Genomic DNA, 19,399 nt, shown 5'->3' with positions numbered 1-19,399 from the left:
TTTTTCAGGGATACAGAAAAACAGTAAACGCAAACCATGGATGAAGTTTATAAAGTTGCTTCCACAGAAAGGATTCAGATGTTGGAGAAAGAGCTGGCTGAGCAATTGACTGAACTGAAATTTGAGATAGAAGAAAGGGGGACCCTTCTGGGAACAGCTCATCGAACTTACAGGTAAATAGTGGCAGCATGAAGGCATAGTCTTTAGGGTCTTTAACCCCATTGTCACCCCATAATCTCCATCAGTCCCCCCCTCTTCTTTTTACTTGGACAATTGTCATTATCTCAAGCTCAGACTTACTGCTCCCCACAAGGTTTTCCGATATTTTAGAATTATCAAGGCATTTAGAGGCAATGTCCTACCAAAGAAAATGGAAAAGTGCTCTTACATTGCACAAATATCATTGTCTCAAATTTCCAGAAGCTATCATGCAAATCACACCCGATGAAAAGAGATCTAAATTTCTCCAACAATATTTTAATTGAACTTGACCTTGATTTTGATGAGAAATTTCAAAACAAATACTGCTAGGTATTTGGTAGCAAAATGATGTTCTATTAGGGGCTATTCTATAGGTAAATCCTGCCAATGACAGCAATTAAATTCTTTTAGAGAAACAAGGTAGCCTGAATGGCAAGTCTCATGGGTCCTGGATCTTCATATCCCTCTGTTCCTGTTACCTCCACAGTTTATCAAGAGGAACAATTGTTAGGACTCTGTTAGGTTGACTAGTTGAGTAAACAACATGGTTGGTGAGGGGTGGAGAAGGAAGATCAGGAGAAGCAGTAAGTAGGTGCATTAGTATCTCATTCCAAAGATGATTCTGAAGCACTAATATTTAGTGTGTTTTCTAATTTAGTATTTAAAGCCCTTGGGTGTGTGAAACAGAACAAGGATTGTGTGATGAAGTAGAACGGTAATGGAATCGTGCAAGTTATAATTTCTCTCAACTTTGGTTTCTTTCTTCAAAAAAGGCAGTTGAAAATATGTACCCTGCCTACCTTATGAAGATCAATTGAGATAATGCATGTTAAAGCACTTTGAAAACTAGAAAACACTGTGTAAAGATTGTGTTGATATTATTCCAACTTAAATGTCAGGCAAGTGGCTTCCCACTCTACATTCTAGTAAGAAAGTCTCCTGAAGTCCCTTTTAGGACAGAGTGATGGGAAATCTCTGGATACCTGTATTTCTCTCCTCCTCCAATAATCCAACAAATACTTATTGAGCGCCATCTGTTTGCCTGGTGTCGTGCTAGGTTCAAAGAAAATGGAGAATGTCCACTCCTAATAATCACTTTACCGTTCTCATTCCCCACTAGACTGAAAAATCTATTGAAAACTGAAGGATAACTGTACCTTAGTCTCCTTTCTTCCTTCCTCCCGCCCCCCCTTTTTTTTTTGCATTCTTTTTCTCATTTTTCCCACTGAAATCCAGACCATCGTAGTTATTAAGTGCTTCATAGATGTTTGCTGCATGAATAAATGAATGAATGTATGTTGTTGCATGAACAATGCTTGATGAACAAATGACTGAATCTCTTTGTGGGCTGATGTACATACCACTTATGTTCGCCAATCTCTTTTCAGTCATTCATAGATACTTTGAGATTAACTGAGAGGAAAGATATGATCTGAATAAGAAAGGGTTGGTTGGGGAGACTAAACCCAGGACTCCACCCAATCTCCCAGGGTGCCAAAGAACTAGAAGACAAAGAACAAGAAGAACAGGGAAGAAATGGGTTTCTTCTGTTTAGTAAGTAGCTGGTCCCTTTCTAGTTGGTTACTGCTTCTCCACCTCCATGAGACTGCAGCCAGGATTCAGGTACCCAGGAATCACAGAAATTATGCCTTTGATTTATCAATGCTTTTACTTTCAAGGCCCTTTTATAGTTTGCCTCGTTTTTTCGTTTGTTTTTTCCATCAAAGCCAGGATGTGCGGAGATAGGGGAGACATTATCTCTGACTTCAGTTGGGAATTCAACACAAATGGCTCCGTGGATTGCTTAGGCTCACCTGGCTCGGGACCTCTTGACTGTCAGCCTGGTTCTCTATTCACAGGACCACTTCCTCCAGTGGGGAGAACTGCTGGCAAGTGTACAAATTAGCAGTCTATTTTCATCCCCCTTAAAACTTATCTATGGGGATTGATAGGGCTATAAGAACAATATTAACCTAAACTGAACTGCCTACAATCCCCCTCAGATCTTGAGGTGGCTTCTCACATGAGTTCCAGTCCCATCCTCAGAAAATGGCAATACACCAGGGTTGCTGTCCCTTAATGTTCCCGAAGCTGCTAAGGCTTGGGGTGTACCTTACCCCAAATGAGGAGAGCTCCCCTCTTTCAGACACAGGGTCCCACCCTCCTATTGGGCACCCTCAACTGTGTTGCTCGTGTCTCCACTTGTCAGACCCCGGGGCACAGACAAACTTCCCGTGACTGGGCTTGGACAGCTGTCCATGAAGCTGCTGAAGTAGGCACTTCTGCTACGTGTTTCCTAGGGACAACGAATTTTTCCGAAGCAGAAAGTTTGTTTACAATAGCTTCCAAAGTATTTCATGTTTGATATTTAAGGGTCATTTTCACCCCCAGATCACTGAGCAAGAACATAAAAATAAGAACATTCTGTTTAAATGATAAGATACTGATTGCTAGTGTCAACTAGCATGAGATAAAAGTCTGATGAGCACAATGGTGGTTAGAGATTAAGTTACTGGAGGAAACACAGGCAGGAGAAAGAAGAATGCTCAGCATTATGGCCCTCCTTGTCCTCTGGATTTGGAAACAGGGAGGCAGAGAAGGGACAGAAGCAAAGACTACGTTTGTGTGGGAACAAGGAGAGGAACTGGCCCAGGGAAAGGTGTAGCAAACATGAGGTATTCACAGGAGAGATCTTGACTAAGACAGAAGCATGTGACCCTTACATGGCCCTAACAATCCCGTGGAATATGACATACCTATTTAAAAATGAGCAGTTGTGAAGTTACAGGTCAATCAGGGCCTACCTATAATCAGATCTATTGTAGTCTCTATAATTACAGCCTCTATTGCATAAACCTTTCTGCAGCTCTGTTCGAATACCAAAGGATATTTCCTACTATAGAAGAGAAAGAGAACTGGCTCTAAAGAAAACTTTACAGGTGAGTAAGAGAGTGGGCTGTTTCAATACGATAACAAATTAAATTGTGTTCACCTGTTGGAAATTCTTTGCAGGCAAAGTTTGTTTTTGCAAACAAACAGCTGATGCTATTGACACTGGTTGTGAAAACAGCCCAATACTTCCCTCGCTGCTGGATCAGGGCAGGCCACTACTTCTTTGGAGCTATCTGATTTTTGTAGTGTTTTAAACTTGATGGTTCCTTGATTTGTGCTGTTAAAATTTGTTATTTGGAAATTTAGGTATAACTGCATAGTGTATTGTATAAAAGCTGTTAGAAAGTCTATGTCACTTTCTGTCATAAACGCTGATGATTTTGTTTCCTTATTTCCCCTTTGCCCGCTCTGTTGCCGGCCGAGGGGTCGGGGTTCAGGTGGCTGAGTCAAAGCCACTTGTTATTCAAGCAGATGTCATGCAGAGGGAGCTAGAGAGCTGCCTAAGAAGAGAGTACACTCCTGAAAATTTACCTTTGCTTCTGTTGCAGGTAAGAGTCATTTTGCAATTTGAAAAACACGTCTGGAATTTAGTAGAAATGTCTGAACAAAGCTGGCTTTCTGGTATATCCTCTGGCCAGGGTAGGATTTTCTCTGCCTGTGTGGTTTGCAGGACTGGGATAGTGTAAATGCTCCTCTTTGTTAGTGACCCATGCCGTAGTTCAGGTCAGGTTAGTTACAGCCACTGAACAATTCACTAAGTTTCTACGAATTGCTCCTGGTGCTGGTGCTGTAAGGCAGAACAACATTGACTAAGACAGTCTCAGTCCTCAGCAAGCTGTTAGCTGACCTAGGAAAGATATTTCTGGAATTTTATCTTAAGAAGATAACTCAAAACATGGGGAAAACATTTTCCATAAACTTATTATTGTAGCATTGTACTAATAAAAGAGAAAAAATTGGAATTGCCAAAACGTCTACTAATAGGAGAAAGAGTTAAGAAAAACAGTGTGGTACTTGGTAGAATATTGTTCTGCCACTAAACATTTTTTGCATAAGGAATATTTATGTTATTACATAATTAGTTAAAAATGTGTGTGTGTGATAATAGTGATGTGCAGAAAAATCACTTAAAGTACATAGACCAAAATTTACTAATCACTGTCTTTGGATGACAGGAAAATGAATTTCTTCTTTTTTCTTTTATATATTTTCCAAATTTTCTATAATAAGCATATATTGTTTTGATTTTTAAAGTTCTTTGTTATTTACTCTTAATAAGTGCATCACAAAGAAACCAAAGATGTTGAGATTCTATTTGAAACTCCAATTATTGTCATTATCTTCATCCAGGATTCTTTGTCCCTGTCACTTCTGGCATTCTTCGTTCCTTTGTGTGGATCAGTGATTCCATTGGAGAGAAAGAAAGGCTGGAGATGGAGGACATTTGGCAATGTCTGGAGACTGTTTTGGTTGTCACAGTTTGGAAGGGGAGTGGGTTGCTATTGATACCGTGTCTCCCCTAAAATAAGACCTAGCCAGACAATCAGCTCTAATGCGTCTTTTGGAGCAAAAATTAATATAAGACCTGGTATTATACTATATTACACCCAGTGTTATGTTATGTTATGTTATGTTATGTTATGTTATGTTATGTTATGTTATGTTATGTTATGTTATGTTATACCCAGTTTTATATTATATAAGACCCAGTATTATATTATAGTAAAATAAGATGAGGTCTTATATTAATTTTTGTTCCAAAAGACTCAGTAGAGCTGATTTTCCGACTAGGTCTTATTTTCGGTGAAACGGTATCTAATGAGTAGTGGCCAGGGATCCACTAAACATCTGACAATACACAGGATAACCCTCACCACAAAGAATTATTCAGTCCCAAATGTTAATAGTGCTGAGGTTGAGAAACTTTGGTAGAGTCTAAGTTTCTATATGACATCATTTATCTTCTGCCTAAAGAACTTACTACATTTCCTGTAGTGCAGATCTGCCAAGGACCAATTCTCTCAGAATTTGTTTTTTCAAAAAAGTTTCTATTTGCCTTCATTTTAGAAAGGTTTTTGTTTGTTTGTTTGTTTGTTTCAAAATAGAATTAATAAGTTGATAGTTTTATTCTTTTATTACTTTAAAGATGATGTTCCGTTGTCTTCTGGCTTGCATTGTTTTCATTTCCTTACATAGTGTGTCCTTTAGTCTCTGGCTGCTTTTAAGATTTTCTCTTAAAGGTTTTAAGCAATTTGATTATGAAGTTCCTTGATCATGTTTTCTTTGTGTTTCTCTTGCTTGGAGTTGGTTGAATTTCTTGGATTGTGATTTTATCATTTTCGTCAATTTTTTAAAAAATTTCAGCCATTATTTTTTCAAATATATTTTTTCTCCTATCCCTCCTTCTGGAACTCCAATTATGCATATGTTGAATCACTTCATATTGTTCCTGAAGTCACTGAGGCTCTGTTAATATTTTTTCAGTCTTTTTTTCTCCAGTGGTTCATTTTGTAGTTTCTACTGCTACATTTCAAGTTCACTAACATTTTCTTCTTCACTGTAATCTGCTGTCAGTTCTATTCAATAAAGTTTTCATTTTATATATTGTATTTTTCATTTCTAGAAATTTTATTTAATTTTTTTTTATATTTTTCATTTCTTTCTGTATTATGTTCACATTTCCCTCGCAATCTTTGAACATACTGAGCATATTAATAATAGCTCTTTTAAAGTCCTTGTTTGCTAATTTCATCATTGGTGCCATTTCTGGGTCTGTTTTTCTTCGTTAATTTTTCTCCTGTTTGTGGGTCATATTTTCTTTTTCCAGGTCTAGTAATTGTTTTTTTGGACGTTGATATTGCAATTTTACATTCTTAAATGCTGAATTTTACATTCTTAAATGCTGTATTACTTTAGAGTGTTCAACTTTATTCTGGCAGACAGTTAAGTTGTAGATCAGCTTTATACTTTCAAGGCTTGATTTTTAAGCTTTGTTAGAGCAGGTTTAGAGTAACCTTTATTCTAGGAATAGTTTACCCTATTACTAAATTGTGACCCCTCTGATGTTTCCACTGGATGCTCCAGGTGTTCAGTGAGGACTCTTCAACTCTGTCTCATTGGCACTTTTATTTCCTAGCCTTATATGAACTCTTAGAACTCTTCAGTTTACAATTCCCTGGTCAGTTATTATTTGCACAGCCTCATGGAGTTTTACCCTCTGTATGTACAGCTTAATAGCAAAAAACTCAAAGGGATCTCTATGCAGATTTCTGCATAACTTCCTCTTCTTCAGCACTCTGCCCTACAAACTCCAGCTGATTTAGCTCCCCAAACTTTCATTTCTCTTTTCTGATTTCCAACGTGCTCTGCTTAGGATTCCCTTTCCTATTCAGTGGTTCAGAAATTGCCTTCTTCAGGCAGAAAACCAAGGGCCATCTCATTTGTTTCTTTTCTCTCAAGGACCACAGTCCTGCATTGCTTGTCCCACATCAGAAAACAGTTACCTTGTGTATTTTGTCCTATTTTCTAGTTGTTTATGATGGAAGGATAAGTCTGGTGCTACTTATTCCATCATAGTCTGTATTGTTTTTATTATCAGAAATAAAACATTTTTAAAAAGAGTTGGCTTATTTAACTACTTTTAAGTATAAATAATAGTTCTGGTCTAAGGTTAAAAGCTATAATCTTTCTTGTAATGTACTTTGTATTTTAGACTTATAACTTCAGTTTTTAAGAAATTTTAAGTTCAGCTTTAGACAATTTTACAAGCTTTTATGTGACTGCTGAAATTGTTTGCTACCTGATAAATGAAACTACAGTCTGTTCAGTCAGCAACAGAGCATATAGATTTAGAAATGCCTACTTGCTTTATTTAAATTTGAATGATATCTTGAGCCAGGTTTCTTATTTTTATGATGTTCATATAGAAAAATCCATCTTTCTAAAATAACCAGAGACTGATTTTCCTACTGTTAGTGTTCTTAAGAGTTAATTCAATTTTCCTATTATAATTGTATTCTAAGTGTTAATTTTTGTCATTGTTGTTAAAGTATTACACAGAGAGAATTACCCAGCTGGCCCTGAGTAAATATTTACACATGCTTAGGTGGAAGAGGTTTTGTCAGCACAGTAAGATCATGGAGCAGCTTTATCCTCTTTACAAGGTAGGAAGCCCGTGAATAGAACCTGTGGGCTATTTTTCATAATGGAAAGAAAATGATCAATAAGCTTGTCAATGCATTATTATTAAGTATAGCCATTATGCATGTGTATTAGATCTCTAGACTTACTCATCCTACATGACTGCAAATTTGTACCCTTTGGCCAACATCTCCCCATTCTCCTCCCATCCCCAAGTCCCTGGTAATCACTATTCTACTCGCTGCTTCTATGAGTTCAACTTTTTTTTTTTCAGATTCCACATATAAGTGAGATTATACTCGTACAGTATTTGTCTTTGGCTGACTTATTTCACTTAGCATAATGTCCTCCAGTTTCATCCATGTTGTTACAAATATTAGGAGTTCCGTGTTTCTCATGGCTGAATAATATTCATATATATATATATATATATATATATATATATATATATATATATATATATATATTCATATATACTTTATATATTTACATTTTCTTTATACATTCATCCATCAATGGACTCTTAGCATGTGTCCATATCTTGGCTATTGTGAATAGTGCTGCAATGAATATGGGAATACAGATATCTCTTTGTAATACTGATTTTGTTTCCTCAAATATATACACAGATATATTTAATTTTTTGAGGAATCTCCATACTGTTTTCCATAATAGCTGTGCCAGTTTACATTCTCACTAACAGTACAACTTGTCAGTGTTTTAGAAATCATGACTAAAGATGGGAAAGGGACTAATGGGTGCACCTACTTGCTTATTCTGCCTGTGGCAGGACATAATGGTACCTATTTTTAAGATTTGCAGGAAGCTTTATATAATAGGAAATGAATTTCTGTTCATAGACTTATCCTCCTCTGCTATAGGTAAAAAGCTAAGCGCCCAAATCCAGTTACCAAACATCCTTACGCACTGACTTCTTGCTGGAGTCTCTCTCCTTCAAAGTCCTAAGAATGTGACCACTGCCTTGTCAGTCAAATTCAGAATATAAAATATTTTTTATATTCCAAGAGCCCCTTATTTGCCCCCCAAACAGTATCACCGAATGCTTGGAAGCAAATGACACAAGAAAATAAGGCTTGCAAATAACCAAGTTCTGTCTTTGCTTCTCTCTTAAACAGAAACAAGTTGCGTACATCATGCAGGAGTACAGTGACGCCCTTCAGAGAGCTGAAAGGTTGTCTGTCGCACAAGAAAACTTCCTTATGGGAAAAAACAATCCTCCTAACCTCGTGACACAGGAAGACCTGACTATTTATACAAAGTGGTTAGTGTGTCACCTACACTCACTCAGGACTATTCACCACTACCTACAGGTACATGAAGCACAGTTATGTGATGACACTGCTCCCTCCCGGGATGGTCACACACTTGTCCCCTAGTTTGGGATCATCAGTTTCTGGTATTTCACCTGCCCTACAAATGACAGGAAAATAAGGGGTCACTAGCTTTTTTCTTTGAAACCTTTGAAATCTTTCTTTTGGAACCTTGCTGTAATGAAATCACTTCATTAATTTAACTTTCTCAAAGATGTCTCTGTTGTACTATTTCACATTCACTCTACGAGTTGTTGTTTTCATTGTCTTGTTCAGGATTTATGCTCTCCAATGCAGAGCCACGTTTGTATTCCACAGTGTCTAATGAGGGTCTAATATATGCCCAGTACATGTCTGGGGACATGTAGGGAACATATAGTTTTTAATGAAAACTAACTGGGTCTCAGGATGGTAGGAAAATGGGCCAGTAAATAGCCAACTTAAATACAATGTGATAAGAAAGAATAGAGTAAGTATAAGCACAGGGTAAAGAGAGTCACAGAGGAGAAGCCCTAAGCCAGGCTGGAGGCTTCAACAAGGAGTGACATCATGACATTTCCACTTTGGAAAGATTGTTTTGCCAGCTATATCTTTTCCTACTCCTCTAGACCTTATCTCAGTGATACCACCAACCATGCAGTTCCCCAAACCAGAAACCTGGCCGTCACCCTGGCACCACCCCTTCCCAATCAGTCACTGTGGGGTCTACCTCGGAATCATCGCTCCCCAGTCACATGGTATAATAGCTATGTGCTCATATATCTGGGTCCCCCAGTAAACGGTGAGCTATTGAGTTTGGTCCATGCCTTATTCACCTTTGTGTGCCCACCACAGCACCTTGTCCATTATGCCATTATGGGTGCTCGTCAATGTAGACCTGCCTAGAGGTTTAGGTCGCCTGGAGTTGGTCCTATAGCACTATGTCTCCCAGCTCCAAACTTTGCTTCTCATGACTGGGCAGGTTTCTGAGTCCCACCTCTTCCTCCCTCCTCCTCTATCAAAGCCAAGAGCTGCTCCTGAGCTAAAACCTGGAAGCTTCTGTGAGAACTGACTTGACATGCAGTCTCTTGGTTGTGCTCTTCTGTAGGCCCTCCAGTATCTGCCCATCTCCAATATGCTGAGTGCAGCTGTCAATGAGGTCCCCGAGGTTGGTCAGGAAAATGAAAAGGCCCATGTCAGTGACATCAGTCCTGACCCCCAGGGCTTTGCATCTCCAGGCCCTGTGAATACCAGCATTTCAGGTGAGAAATTAGTCTTCTTTCCCCTGGGGTAATATGGAGGAAAGGGGATTCTGATTTTGCACATGTGCTATTTTGTCACATGATCTTGCTCAAAATTTGTCTATGTATATACCAAAAAGTTATCTTCTTCATAAACACGTGTTAACTTGATATTTTCTGATGGAAAAAGAAAAACACCAGTTCTCTTAGACATTATTATCTCCATCTTTATAAATGGCAAATTAAGAGAGAGGGAAAAAAGCAATGAACTTGAAGTCGGGAGGACTGAGGTCTACACCTGTTTCTGTGTGTGGCCTCACTACAGTCCTGCAAGGTTAGGTCATCTCACCTCCTTGGCTCTCAATGTACTCATCTCGAAAGTAAACCTCTCAGATGAAGCGATCTCTAAAATCCCTTTCATTTTTAATATTACATGATTCTAAAAGACATTCCTTATCTGAATCACTTTAATGGTCTTCTTGCCCTTACGCTGTGTTATAGATGACTAAGAAATCTGATCTGGTGTCCACTCTGAGTGACGTATTTGCTTGGGGTGTGTACCTAGTGCACGTGGAGAGGCAACCAACCCAGTTGTAGGCGGTCAGAGAAGGTGTCTTGAAGGAGGGGAGTCCAAACTGGGTACTTAGAGATGAGTAGGAGTGAGCCAGGTGGAAGGAGGTAAAGGCTCTCACCTTCTTCTAATTCGCAGGTTAATTTATAAGTCATACTCTGTTTGCCACAAAGGACCAGAGGTAGTTCTGCTCCCGCTAAGTCATTCCCCAAAGGGCCTGTTGTGTTTCTCTTGCAGGCTGTGAGAAGGGGGCTAGGGGTCTCTAGCTACCTCCCCCAGAAGGCCAACACCAAGAGTTTTTCAGACAGGCCTGGCCGAGTGGGGTGCAGTCTGTACAGTGCGGCAGACAAGGTTGGGCAAGGAGCAGACCCGCTCTCTCTGTCAGCAGAGAAGGCCTTGCCTCCAGTTATCTCAAAGGACTCTCCTACTTACCTTCCTGAGTGGTGTTCATTGGTCTTAATGCCCTTGATTTTGGATTTTTCTCAGGGCCGATGAGAACAGAAGCTGCTTTTGTCCTGCCCCAACACACAACAGCAACAGAAGAACTGAAACCCCAGCTGAGGCTTCTGCTCTCCCATTTCAATATCCAGTATGACGTGGAGGAGCTAAGGGACGCTGCTAAGGAAATAGAACTTTTTTCCATGGTACTTCATAGATTGTTTCTTAATACAAATATAGGTGTTCCTGAAGGAAAACCCTAGTTTTTGCCACAAAGTTGGATCTTTATACTGCCACAATTGTTTTTAGAGCAGTAAATGTAGTAGTAATAGGTGAGATTTAGATTAGCAGTTGAACTTCCACTCTGTAAGAGTGAGTCATGGCACCCTGGAATATGTAACCCAGAGGGGTTGTAGGTTTAATTTTCTAAAGAACTTAAAAAAAAAAGTAGGTTATAGCCCATAGTAGACGATGTGAACATAGCCAGGATTTGGCAAATTTGCATGGTGGAGTTGTCTGGTGCATAAAGCCCTTCAATTCTCAGTGTGTTGCGATAACTCTCCTGTTGCCAAAATGCTTTATACTCAATAGAGTATATGTTGTGTAGTGATTTTTAGAGTCATGCAGTCTGCTCTCCTAAAACACAATGTGGCACAACCGTAAAAAAAAAAAAAAAAAAAAAAAGCTTATATTATTAGAAGCCATGTTGAAATTTTTGTAAAGGGAAAAATAGGATTATGTATAGAGAGCTTCAAATTCATTATAAGTTTTCAGTTAGAGTTTCAACAGTAAAGATGTTCTTCTAGTTCTGGGTGTACAATATCTGAAGGCATATATATTTGCTAGATAAAAATAATAAATTGATTGCTCCAAACAGGCAGGAAGTCAATCTGAATGTTTTTGAATGTTCTTCATATAAGAAGGATCCACTGTCTCCTCTATCACCATTTTCCTTGACCTTGAAGTTTCACTTCCCTTTGGTATTTGTTCCAGTGTGATTTTATTGGGATTCTTTCTATTAGCATGTAACACAGACTTGTTACGCTCTCTGGAACCAGTGGTACGACATGTCCTCTGGTTCCTTTGAAGGTGACGGTGTTTGGCTTTTCCCTTGCTCGTCATGTCAGCAGCAGCACTGTCTTCAGCAGGGCATTTCTATGGGATATCGTTACCCTCGTTCTCACCACGTATTATGGCAGACAGAAACCAGAACTGGAATAAGATCGTGTTTCCAAGGAGTCGGAACAAATCAAAATAAATTGTAGCCCAGTAGACTACCATCAATGATAGCAAAAGAATGTGAGGCTGCCAAGCCCTCCCACAAAGCTGACTTGCTCACAAAGAAGAACTTGTCCCCTTTACATGGTGACACTTTCCACGTTTGATTTCCTTATGACAGTATTATGTGCTCCCCAGATAATCAATTACATTACAATCTCTTTGTGTATGAAGAGTTGCTACATTTGGGTATATTCTAATATACCAGGGCATACTCTAATGCTCTAGAGCAGGGTCACCAAGCTTTGCAGCCCACCTCCTATTTTTTCAAAATGAAGTTTTACTGGAATACAGCCATGCCTATTCATTTACGTATTATCTATAATTACTTTCACACTACAAAAGCAGAACTGAGTAGTTGCAAAAGAGACTATATGGTCTGCAATGGCTAAAATATGTCTTTACCATCTGGCCCTTCAAGGAAAAGTTTGCCACTGCAGCCCTAGTCTAGCTCTGTCTTACTGAGCTCCCTGCACTGATAGCTATGGTCTGCATCTGTGCTGTCCAATGTGTTAACCACTTGTCATGTGGCCGTTGACTACTTGAAATGTGGTTAGTGCAACTGAGGAACTAAATTTGAATGAGTTGACATTTAAATGTGAAAACAGCCGCACACGGCTAAGGGCAACAGTATTGGACAGTACAGCTTGGGAAATACCAGCATTCACTGAAAGAAGTTTTAGTTCTGTGACTCATTGAACTTGCTGTCTTATTCCAGAAACCTTTGTGGAGGCCCTAGCATGTGCCAACACTGTGATAAGTTGTGTGTGAGTGTGTGTGTGTGTGTGTGTGTGGTGTGTGTGTGTGTATGTGTGTAACATAAGATTTTAACCATTTGTAAGTGGCATTAAGTACATTCACATTGTTGTATGACCATCACCAGGTGGTTGAGATTCAGAGCCTGTGCCCTCATGAAACTTCCAATGTAGTGAGGAATCATGATACAGTGTGGCCATGATGCAATAATGGGGGCACTACCATAGGTTCAGTAGGCCTGGGCCCACTCTGGAGAAGGGAGGGAGAAACACTCTGCATTTTGGCAGTAACGAGTTATGTCATAGAAAGCGTAGTAGCTTCAGTCTCAAAGTGCGATGTGAAGAGATTGGCTGAGGTACCCCAAAGAATTTTAATCGATCCTGACCAAGCAACATCATGGTCAGGCTTCTGGGAACAGGATTTATTTAACCCTTACATTTCTAGTTTACCAGGTGGACAGAAAAAGTGAACTTATTTCCAACAGTGACCAATTTATTTCCCATTTAAGGTCTGGCTCAGAATACATATAAATATATATATAAATATATATATATATATATATATATATACATATATATATATATATGTATATATATATATATATGTATATATATGTATATATATATATGTACATATATACACACACACATTATATATATATATTTTACATAATTTCCAATCTTTGGAGCAGATATTCAGAACAAGTAACATACACAATTGTGGTAATGAGCTGACTGAATGCATGTACCTCCCAGGTATATGCATTTCAGGTCATGTTACTGTCAGCCATGTTTTATGAATTAGTTTGACTCCAAGACTGTTTCAGAGGTGATTGGTAGCTGTTTTTGAAATTGGCTACAATCAGACTTTTTTCCTGGTCTCTACTTCTCTCTTCTTAATCCTGTTTAGGTTTCCCAGAAATTTCATAGCATCTTCATGGAGCAACAGAGAATGCAAACATTTCCAGACTATGATACTGGGAAAGCTGAAGTGGAGAATTTTGATTTGCCAAGACCTGGGATGGCCTTGAAAAAGAGAGCTGACTGGATTTCCTTTATAAAGGTGAGAAGACCTGTGGTGTCATGATGTCAGTAATGTCACAAAGTATCCTCCAAGCAGGCCAGACAACCTGGCAGCAGCAGGGCCACCAGGTTCCTGTTGTCCCCTCTCCTCATTCCCTCAGCAAAGTGTCCTCGAGGACAAAGGGTAGGTGCCTACCCATCCTCAGGAGAGGCAGCTCAGAGGACATGACCTTGTGTACCTTCTATGGAAGCTCCTTCTTGTGGTTAGGGAGCGTGGCTGCTTGACAAGAACAAAGGATAACACTCGAAGGTATAATTGCGTTGTGTAAATCCAGCTCAAAAACTCTTTATTGAGTACATACTGTGTGTCAGGCATGGCCCTTGGTGCTGGAGATACACACTTCACAACTATTAAGCACGCAGATTAAACGAGATCATTTTAGGTAGTGGTAAGTAGAGTCAAGTCTCATTATTTGGGGTGGTTATGTCCTATAACGTTGCCACGAATAATGAATTAACAAATACTGAACTGTTGCACGTAGGGGAAATACAGGGTTAGATGCATGAACTGATCAATACGTAACCTTGTTTTATGTGGGTTTCTGTGTAAAGACACTAATATACGTTATTGGTTCATTAGCATTGATCTTGTGGCCAACAGCACTATACCTCATGTGTAAACGAAGCTTATCAAAACATGTGTTTCTTCTATAAGACACATCGCAGCCTTCCTGTACTTCGGAACATGAGGCAGCACTTCAGCACGATGCGTGGAGGCCATTTTAATCAGTGAAATCACCAATAAAAAGCAGAAAAGTATAAAAATGGGGCGCTACATAGACCACGAAAAGGACACTTATTTATAGCATGAGAGCTGAAATAAGGCAGTGTCACCCATCTAGTTTGACCTCAGCTGCGAATGTGGAATTGGGTGACTCAAATTTTTCACCATTCTGTGCATGTCCATGAATGACCAGGAACGCTCTGCTGGTATTGATTTTGGGGTTACAAGTAAATCTTAGTAAGTAAGTAAGTTTGCAGATATGGGATTCGTGAATAATGAGGACCACCTGTATTATGAAGGAAAGAAAAGTCTTATGTGATGAAGGTGGACAGAAGGAAAGGAGAGAAAACATTACTCCTAAATCTGGGGCTTTGAGCAAATAAGTATGGTGGTTGGTGTAGGGGAAGCCAGAATTTCTGTTTTAGATTGCTCCACTTGCCATCCAAGTATAGATAGATATCAAGGAGATAGTTGGATATAACAGGCTGGAGCTTGGTATAGATTTACAGTTATCAGTATTGATGTATTTATTTAGCCATAGAACTAATTTTTGAAATATAGATCATTAATGTGAAAGGTCAAATTTTACATGTGGAGTCACAAGGAGTCTTTATGGGCAAACTTCTCTTGCCCCATAAATCAAGTGCAGCGCCTAACACTAATGGATTCAGGGTCCCTCCTGCTCAAGGACGGTGCTGTGTCATCCCCAATGGAGCTACTGCACCAACAGGAACTGCTGCTGTCATCTCCACAGGTCTGTGAACCCACACAGACCCTTTCTGAGACGTCACATGCTCTAGCAAACTTTCTAGCTTGGAGGCCGGATCCCATTTCAGAAGGTCCTTGGATCTCTTTGCTTGCAACTTTTTATTGAGAACCATTCTATGTTGTAACTTTGTATGTTTGCCCTCTAGATTAAGCCAAAATGTGATCCTTGGCAAAAGAAGCTTTTGTCCAAACTAAAAGAACGAAGAAGAATAGATGTATTAATGCAACTCCAAGCAAAGTTTTTGAAGGTAAGAAAATAACCATATTCCCTTGAAGATAAAAGGCTTGCTAAAATCGTTCTCAGAAAGTTGAAGTTTCTTTCCCTTTTAAAAAAATATTAGCCATGAATTCACTATGAAGCTTTTATTTGGAACTTCCTAGTCTAATTGCCAAACTTTTATAATCCTGTTAGCTTTCAGTAGAGAGTAACCATTGTCAAGAGTTGGGTTTTAGTTCAGTTTTAGCTCTAAGTTTCTGTGTGATATTGGTCTAATCACATAACTTCCTTGAGTTTTAGTTTCCTCCTCTATGAAACAAAAATATTAGGCTAAATTATCTTATTTTTATTATGGCAAAATACACATAACATGAAAGTTGTCATCTTCACCATTTTTTACTGTGCAGCTCAGTAGTGTTCAGTAGATTCACATTGTTGTGAAACAGATCTCCAGAACTTTTCCATCTTATAAAACTGAAACTCTATACCTGTTAAACAACAACTCGTTATTTCCTCCTCCCCAAAGCCCCTAGAAACCACCATTCTACTTTCTGTATCTAAATCTAACGACTCTTAGACACCTCATATAAGTGGAATCATACAGTACTTGCCTTTTTGTGACTGGCTTTTCTCACTTAGCATAATCTCCTCAAGGTTCATCCATGTTGTACCATGTGACTGGATCCGCCCCCACCCACCTTTTTTCAGTTTTATTTCAGGAACATTTATATCAGCTTTATTCACAATAGCCAAAAGCCAGAAACAACCTAGATGTCCTTCAGTGGGTGAATAGTTTAACTCTGATACATTCATACCATGAAATAGAAGTCAGCTTTAAAAAGGAATAAACTAGTTATATACCTAAGAACCTGGATGACTCTCCAAAGAATGATGTGAGTAAAGAGTCAATCCCATCAAGACTTTATGAGTCCATTTATATAACACTCTTGAAATGACAAAATTATAGAAATGGAGAACAGATTCGTGGATTCTAGGGATTAAGGAGAGAATGGTGAGGAAGGGAAAGGAGTGTAGCTTCAAAGGGGTAACCTAAGGGATCCTTGTGGTCGTAGAGCTGTTCTATATTTTGACTGTATCAATGTCAATATCCAGGGTATGATACGGTGCTACAGTTTTGTAAGAGGTTAACAGTGCGGGAAGCGAAGTGAAGGGTACATGGGCTCTCTTTATATAATTTTCCCCTCTTTTCTTAAATTGTGGTAAAATAGATATAACATGAATTTTACCAGTTTAACCATTTTTAAGTGTACAGTTCAGTGGTATTAAGTACATCCATATTGTTTTGCAACCATCACCACCATCCATCTCCAGAACTCTTTTCATCTGGCAAACTGAAACTACTCATTTGATGCCAACACTCCACTTCTCCCTCCTCTTGGCCCCTGGCAACCACCATTCTACTTTCTGTCTCTATGAGTTTGACTATTCTAGGTACCTCATATTCGTGGCATCAGACAGTATTTTTTGTCTTTTTGTGACTGGCTGATTTTACCCACCATAATGTCTTCAAGGTTCACCCAGGAACCTTGTCGTAGGATAGGTCAGAATTTCCTCCCTTTTTAAGGCTGAATAATATTTCCCTGTATATATCCACCACATTGTGTTTATCTGTTCATTTGTTGATGGACGTTTGGGTTGCTTCTACCTCATGACTATTGTAAATAATGCTGCTATTAACATGGGTATATAAATATCTCTTTGAGATCCTGCTTTCAATTCTTTTGGATATTTACCCAGAAGTAGAGTTGCTGGATCATAGGTAATTCTGTTTTTAATGTTTTGAGGACACTTTATACTATTTTCCATAGTCGTTGCAGCATTTACAATCGCACCAATGGTGCACAGGGTTTCAATTTCTGCATATCCTCACCAAAACTTACTTTTATATTTGCCATCCTAATGGATATAAAGTGATATTTCACTGTGGTTTTGCTTTGCATTTCTCTAATGACTAGTAATATTGAGCATATTTTCATGTGCTTGTTGGCAATTTGTATATCATACTTGGAGAAATGTCTATTGAAGTCCTTTGCCCATTTTTAAATTGGGTGATTTGTTGTTGTTGTTGTTGAGTTGTAGGAGTTCTTTGTATATTGGGTGTTAACTTATTATCAGATATATAATTTGCAAATATGTTCTCCTGTTCCATAGTTTACCTGTTTACTCTGTTAATTGTATACTTTGATGCACTGAAGTTTTTAAGTTTGATGTAGTGACATTCGTCAATTTTTGCTTTTTTTTTTTTTTTTTTTGCTTGTGCTTTTGGTGTCATAGCCAAGAAATCGTCATCAAATTTAATGTCATGAAGATTTTTTACTGTTTTCTTCTGAGAATTTTATAGTTTTAGGTCTTATGTTTAGCTCTTTAATCCATTTTGAGTTAATTTTTGTGTACGGTGTAAGATAAGGGTCCAGCTTCATTATTTTGCATCTCAATATCCAGTTTCCCCACTACCATTTGTTGAAGAAACTGTCCCTTCTCAGTGAGTGGTCTTGGCACCCTTGTTTAAGATCATTTTCATTTGACCATATACTCGAGGATTTATTTCTAGGCTCTCTATTCTATTCCATTTGTCTATATGTCTAATTTATGCCAATACCACACCGTTTTGATTATTGTAGCTTTATAATATGTTTTGAAATCAGAACATATGAGCCATCCAACTTTTTCTTATTTTCAAAATTATTTTGGCTATTTGGGATTCCTTGAGATTCTGTATGAATTCTATTGTGAATTCTATAGTAGAATTCTGTATGAATTCTACTTCTGCAAAAAAAAAAAGAAGAAAAGAAAAGCCATTAGGATTTTGATAGGGATTGAGCAAAAGGATCTTTCAGGTTCCTTTTTTATATTAAAATGATTAAAATATAGTAAGACATGTATCACTGAAGTAGAAGTGTAGTTCTGGAACTATTCTTCCATTCTTTACCTCTAGCAGAAGAGAAAGAACATTTATTCAGCGCCTGCAATATGCCAGGCATTCTTACCGCAATCCTGGGAGCGATGCCGTTAGTATTATTGTTAGGTTGACTTGTCCTGCTCTGTGTGGAAAAACCAGGATTCCAGCAGGGATACAAGCCCAGGTCTGTGCCCTTCCTAAGCCTTCTCCTCAGTCTCCTTTCAGCTTCCTAACAGCAGACAGAGTTTGTACCCAAAACTGATAGGTGTTTATCTTTTCATTGCTGTCACAACTCTTATTGAGGTCTCACCTGCTATTGTGTTTAGAGGGTTGTCGCAGAATTTTAAAAGGGCTGCTATGTGTATTTGAATATTTACAGTACTGAATGGATGAGCATACCTAAGGGAACCATGATTTAAATTTTATTTTTTAATTGAATAAAGTCCCACCTGGGGCTTCCTTCTTATTCATGTATATGACAAAATTCTCGCTAAGAAGAAGGTAATAACCCTTCTCCAAACCATTCCTTTTCCTCTCTGTTCTGCTCAAGATTTCCAACCCTGAGCGAGTAATGCAAGTGCTCCAAGATCATGCTGCAAAGACAATCACGTTGGCTCCGTCTCTTCCAACTTCTGTGGCTTCCCCGGGTTTGCTTCAGTGCAACTATGACCAAATCTGGGAGAATATTTATAGCAACATCAATCTCTGCCAGGTACCGCAGGAAGGAAAAACCAATATGCCTTTCTGTTCAACTCATCACCTGTGTGTAAACCTTAGAAATTTACTTTGGTAGTTTTTCAGAGACCCTTCCCCCAAAAGCCCTATTACCTAACCAGGTTTGTTTTCATTATAAAAAGATTA

The 19,399-nt window shown here is 38.6% G+C and overlaps 1 protein-coding gene across 8 annotated transcripts in view; it reads left to right on the top strand.

Moving 5' to 3' along the window:
* Positions 1 to 19,399, top strand: part of CCDC162P (coiled-coil domain containing 162, pseudogene) — a 164,731-nt gene that overhangs the window by 14,262 nt on the left and 131,070 nt on the right. For 7 of the 8 annotated variants that reach the window (XM_074333388.2, XM_074333386.2, XM_074333390.2 and 4 more), the window contains exons 2-11: positions 9 to 173; positions 3,068 to 3,140; positions 3,531 to 3,641; positions 7,143 to 7,256; positions 8,370 to 8,564; positions 9,652 to 9,805; positions 10,842 to 10,999; positions 13,737 to 13,889; positions 15,548 to 15,649; positions 19,089 to 19,250. In XM_074333388.2, the coding sequence (XP_074189489.2) occupies positions 37 to 173; positions 3,068 to 3,140; positions 3,531 to 3,641; positions 7,143 to 7,256; positions 8,370 to 8,564; positions 9,652 to 9,805; positions 10,842 to 10,999; positions 13,737 to 13,889; positions 15,548 to 15,649; positions 19,089 to 19,250 (1,359 nt within the window). In that variant the 5' untranslated portion in view covers positions 9 to 36. Of the gene's footprint in view, positions 1 to 8; positions 174 to 3,067; positions 3,141 to 3,354; positions 3,642 to 7,142; positions 7,257 to 8,369; positions 8,565 to 9,651; positions 9,806 to 10,841; positions 11,000 to 13,736; positions 13,890 to 15,547; positions 15,650 to 19,088; positions 19,251 to 19,399 lie in introns of those variants that run through there. The other variant, XM_088795520.1, reaches the window with a different exon arrangement.

Source organism: Rhinolophus sinicus, chromosome 2 (assembly GCF_057876585.1).
Source record: "Rhinolophus sinicus isolate RSI-liver-muscle chromosome 2, RSI-T2T, whole genome shotgun sequence".
Classification (NCBI taxonomy): domain Eukaryota; kingdom Metazoa; phylum Chordata; class Mammalia; order Chiroptera; family Rhinolophidae; genus Rhinolophus; species Rhinolophus sinicus.
Note: the sequence above shows the minus strand (reverse complement) of the source record. Positions and strands in the feature narration are given on the sequence as shown.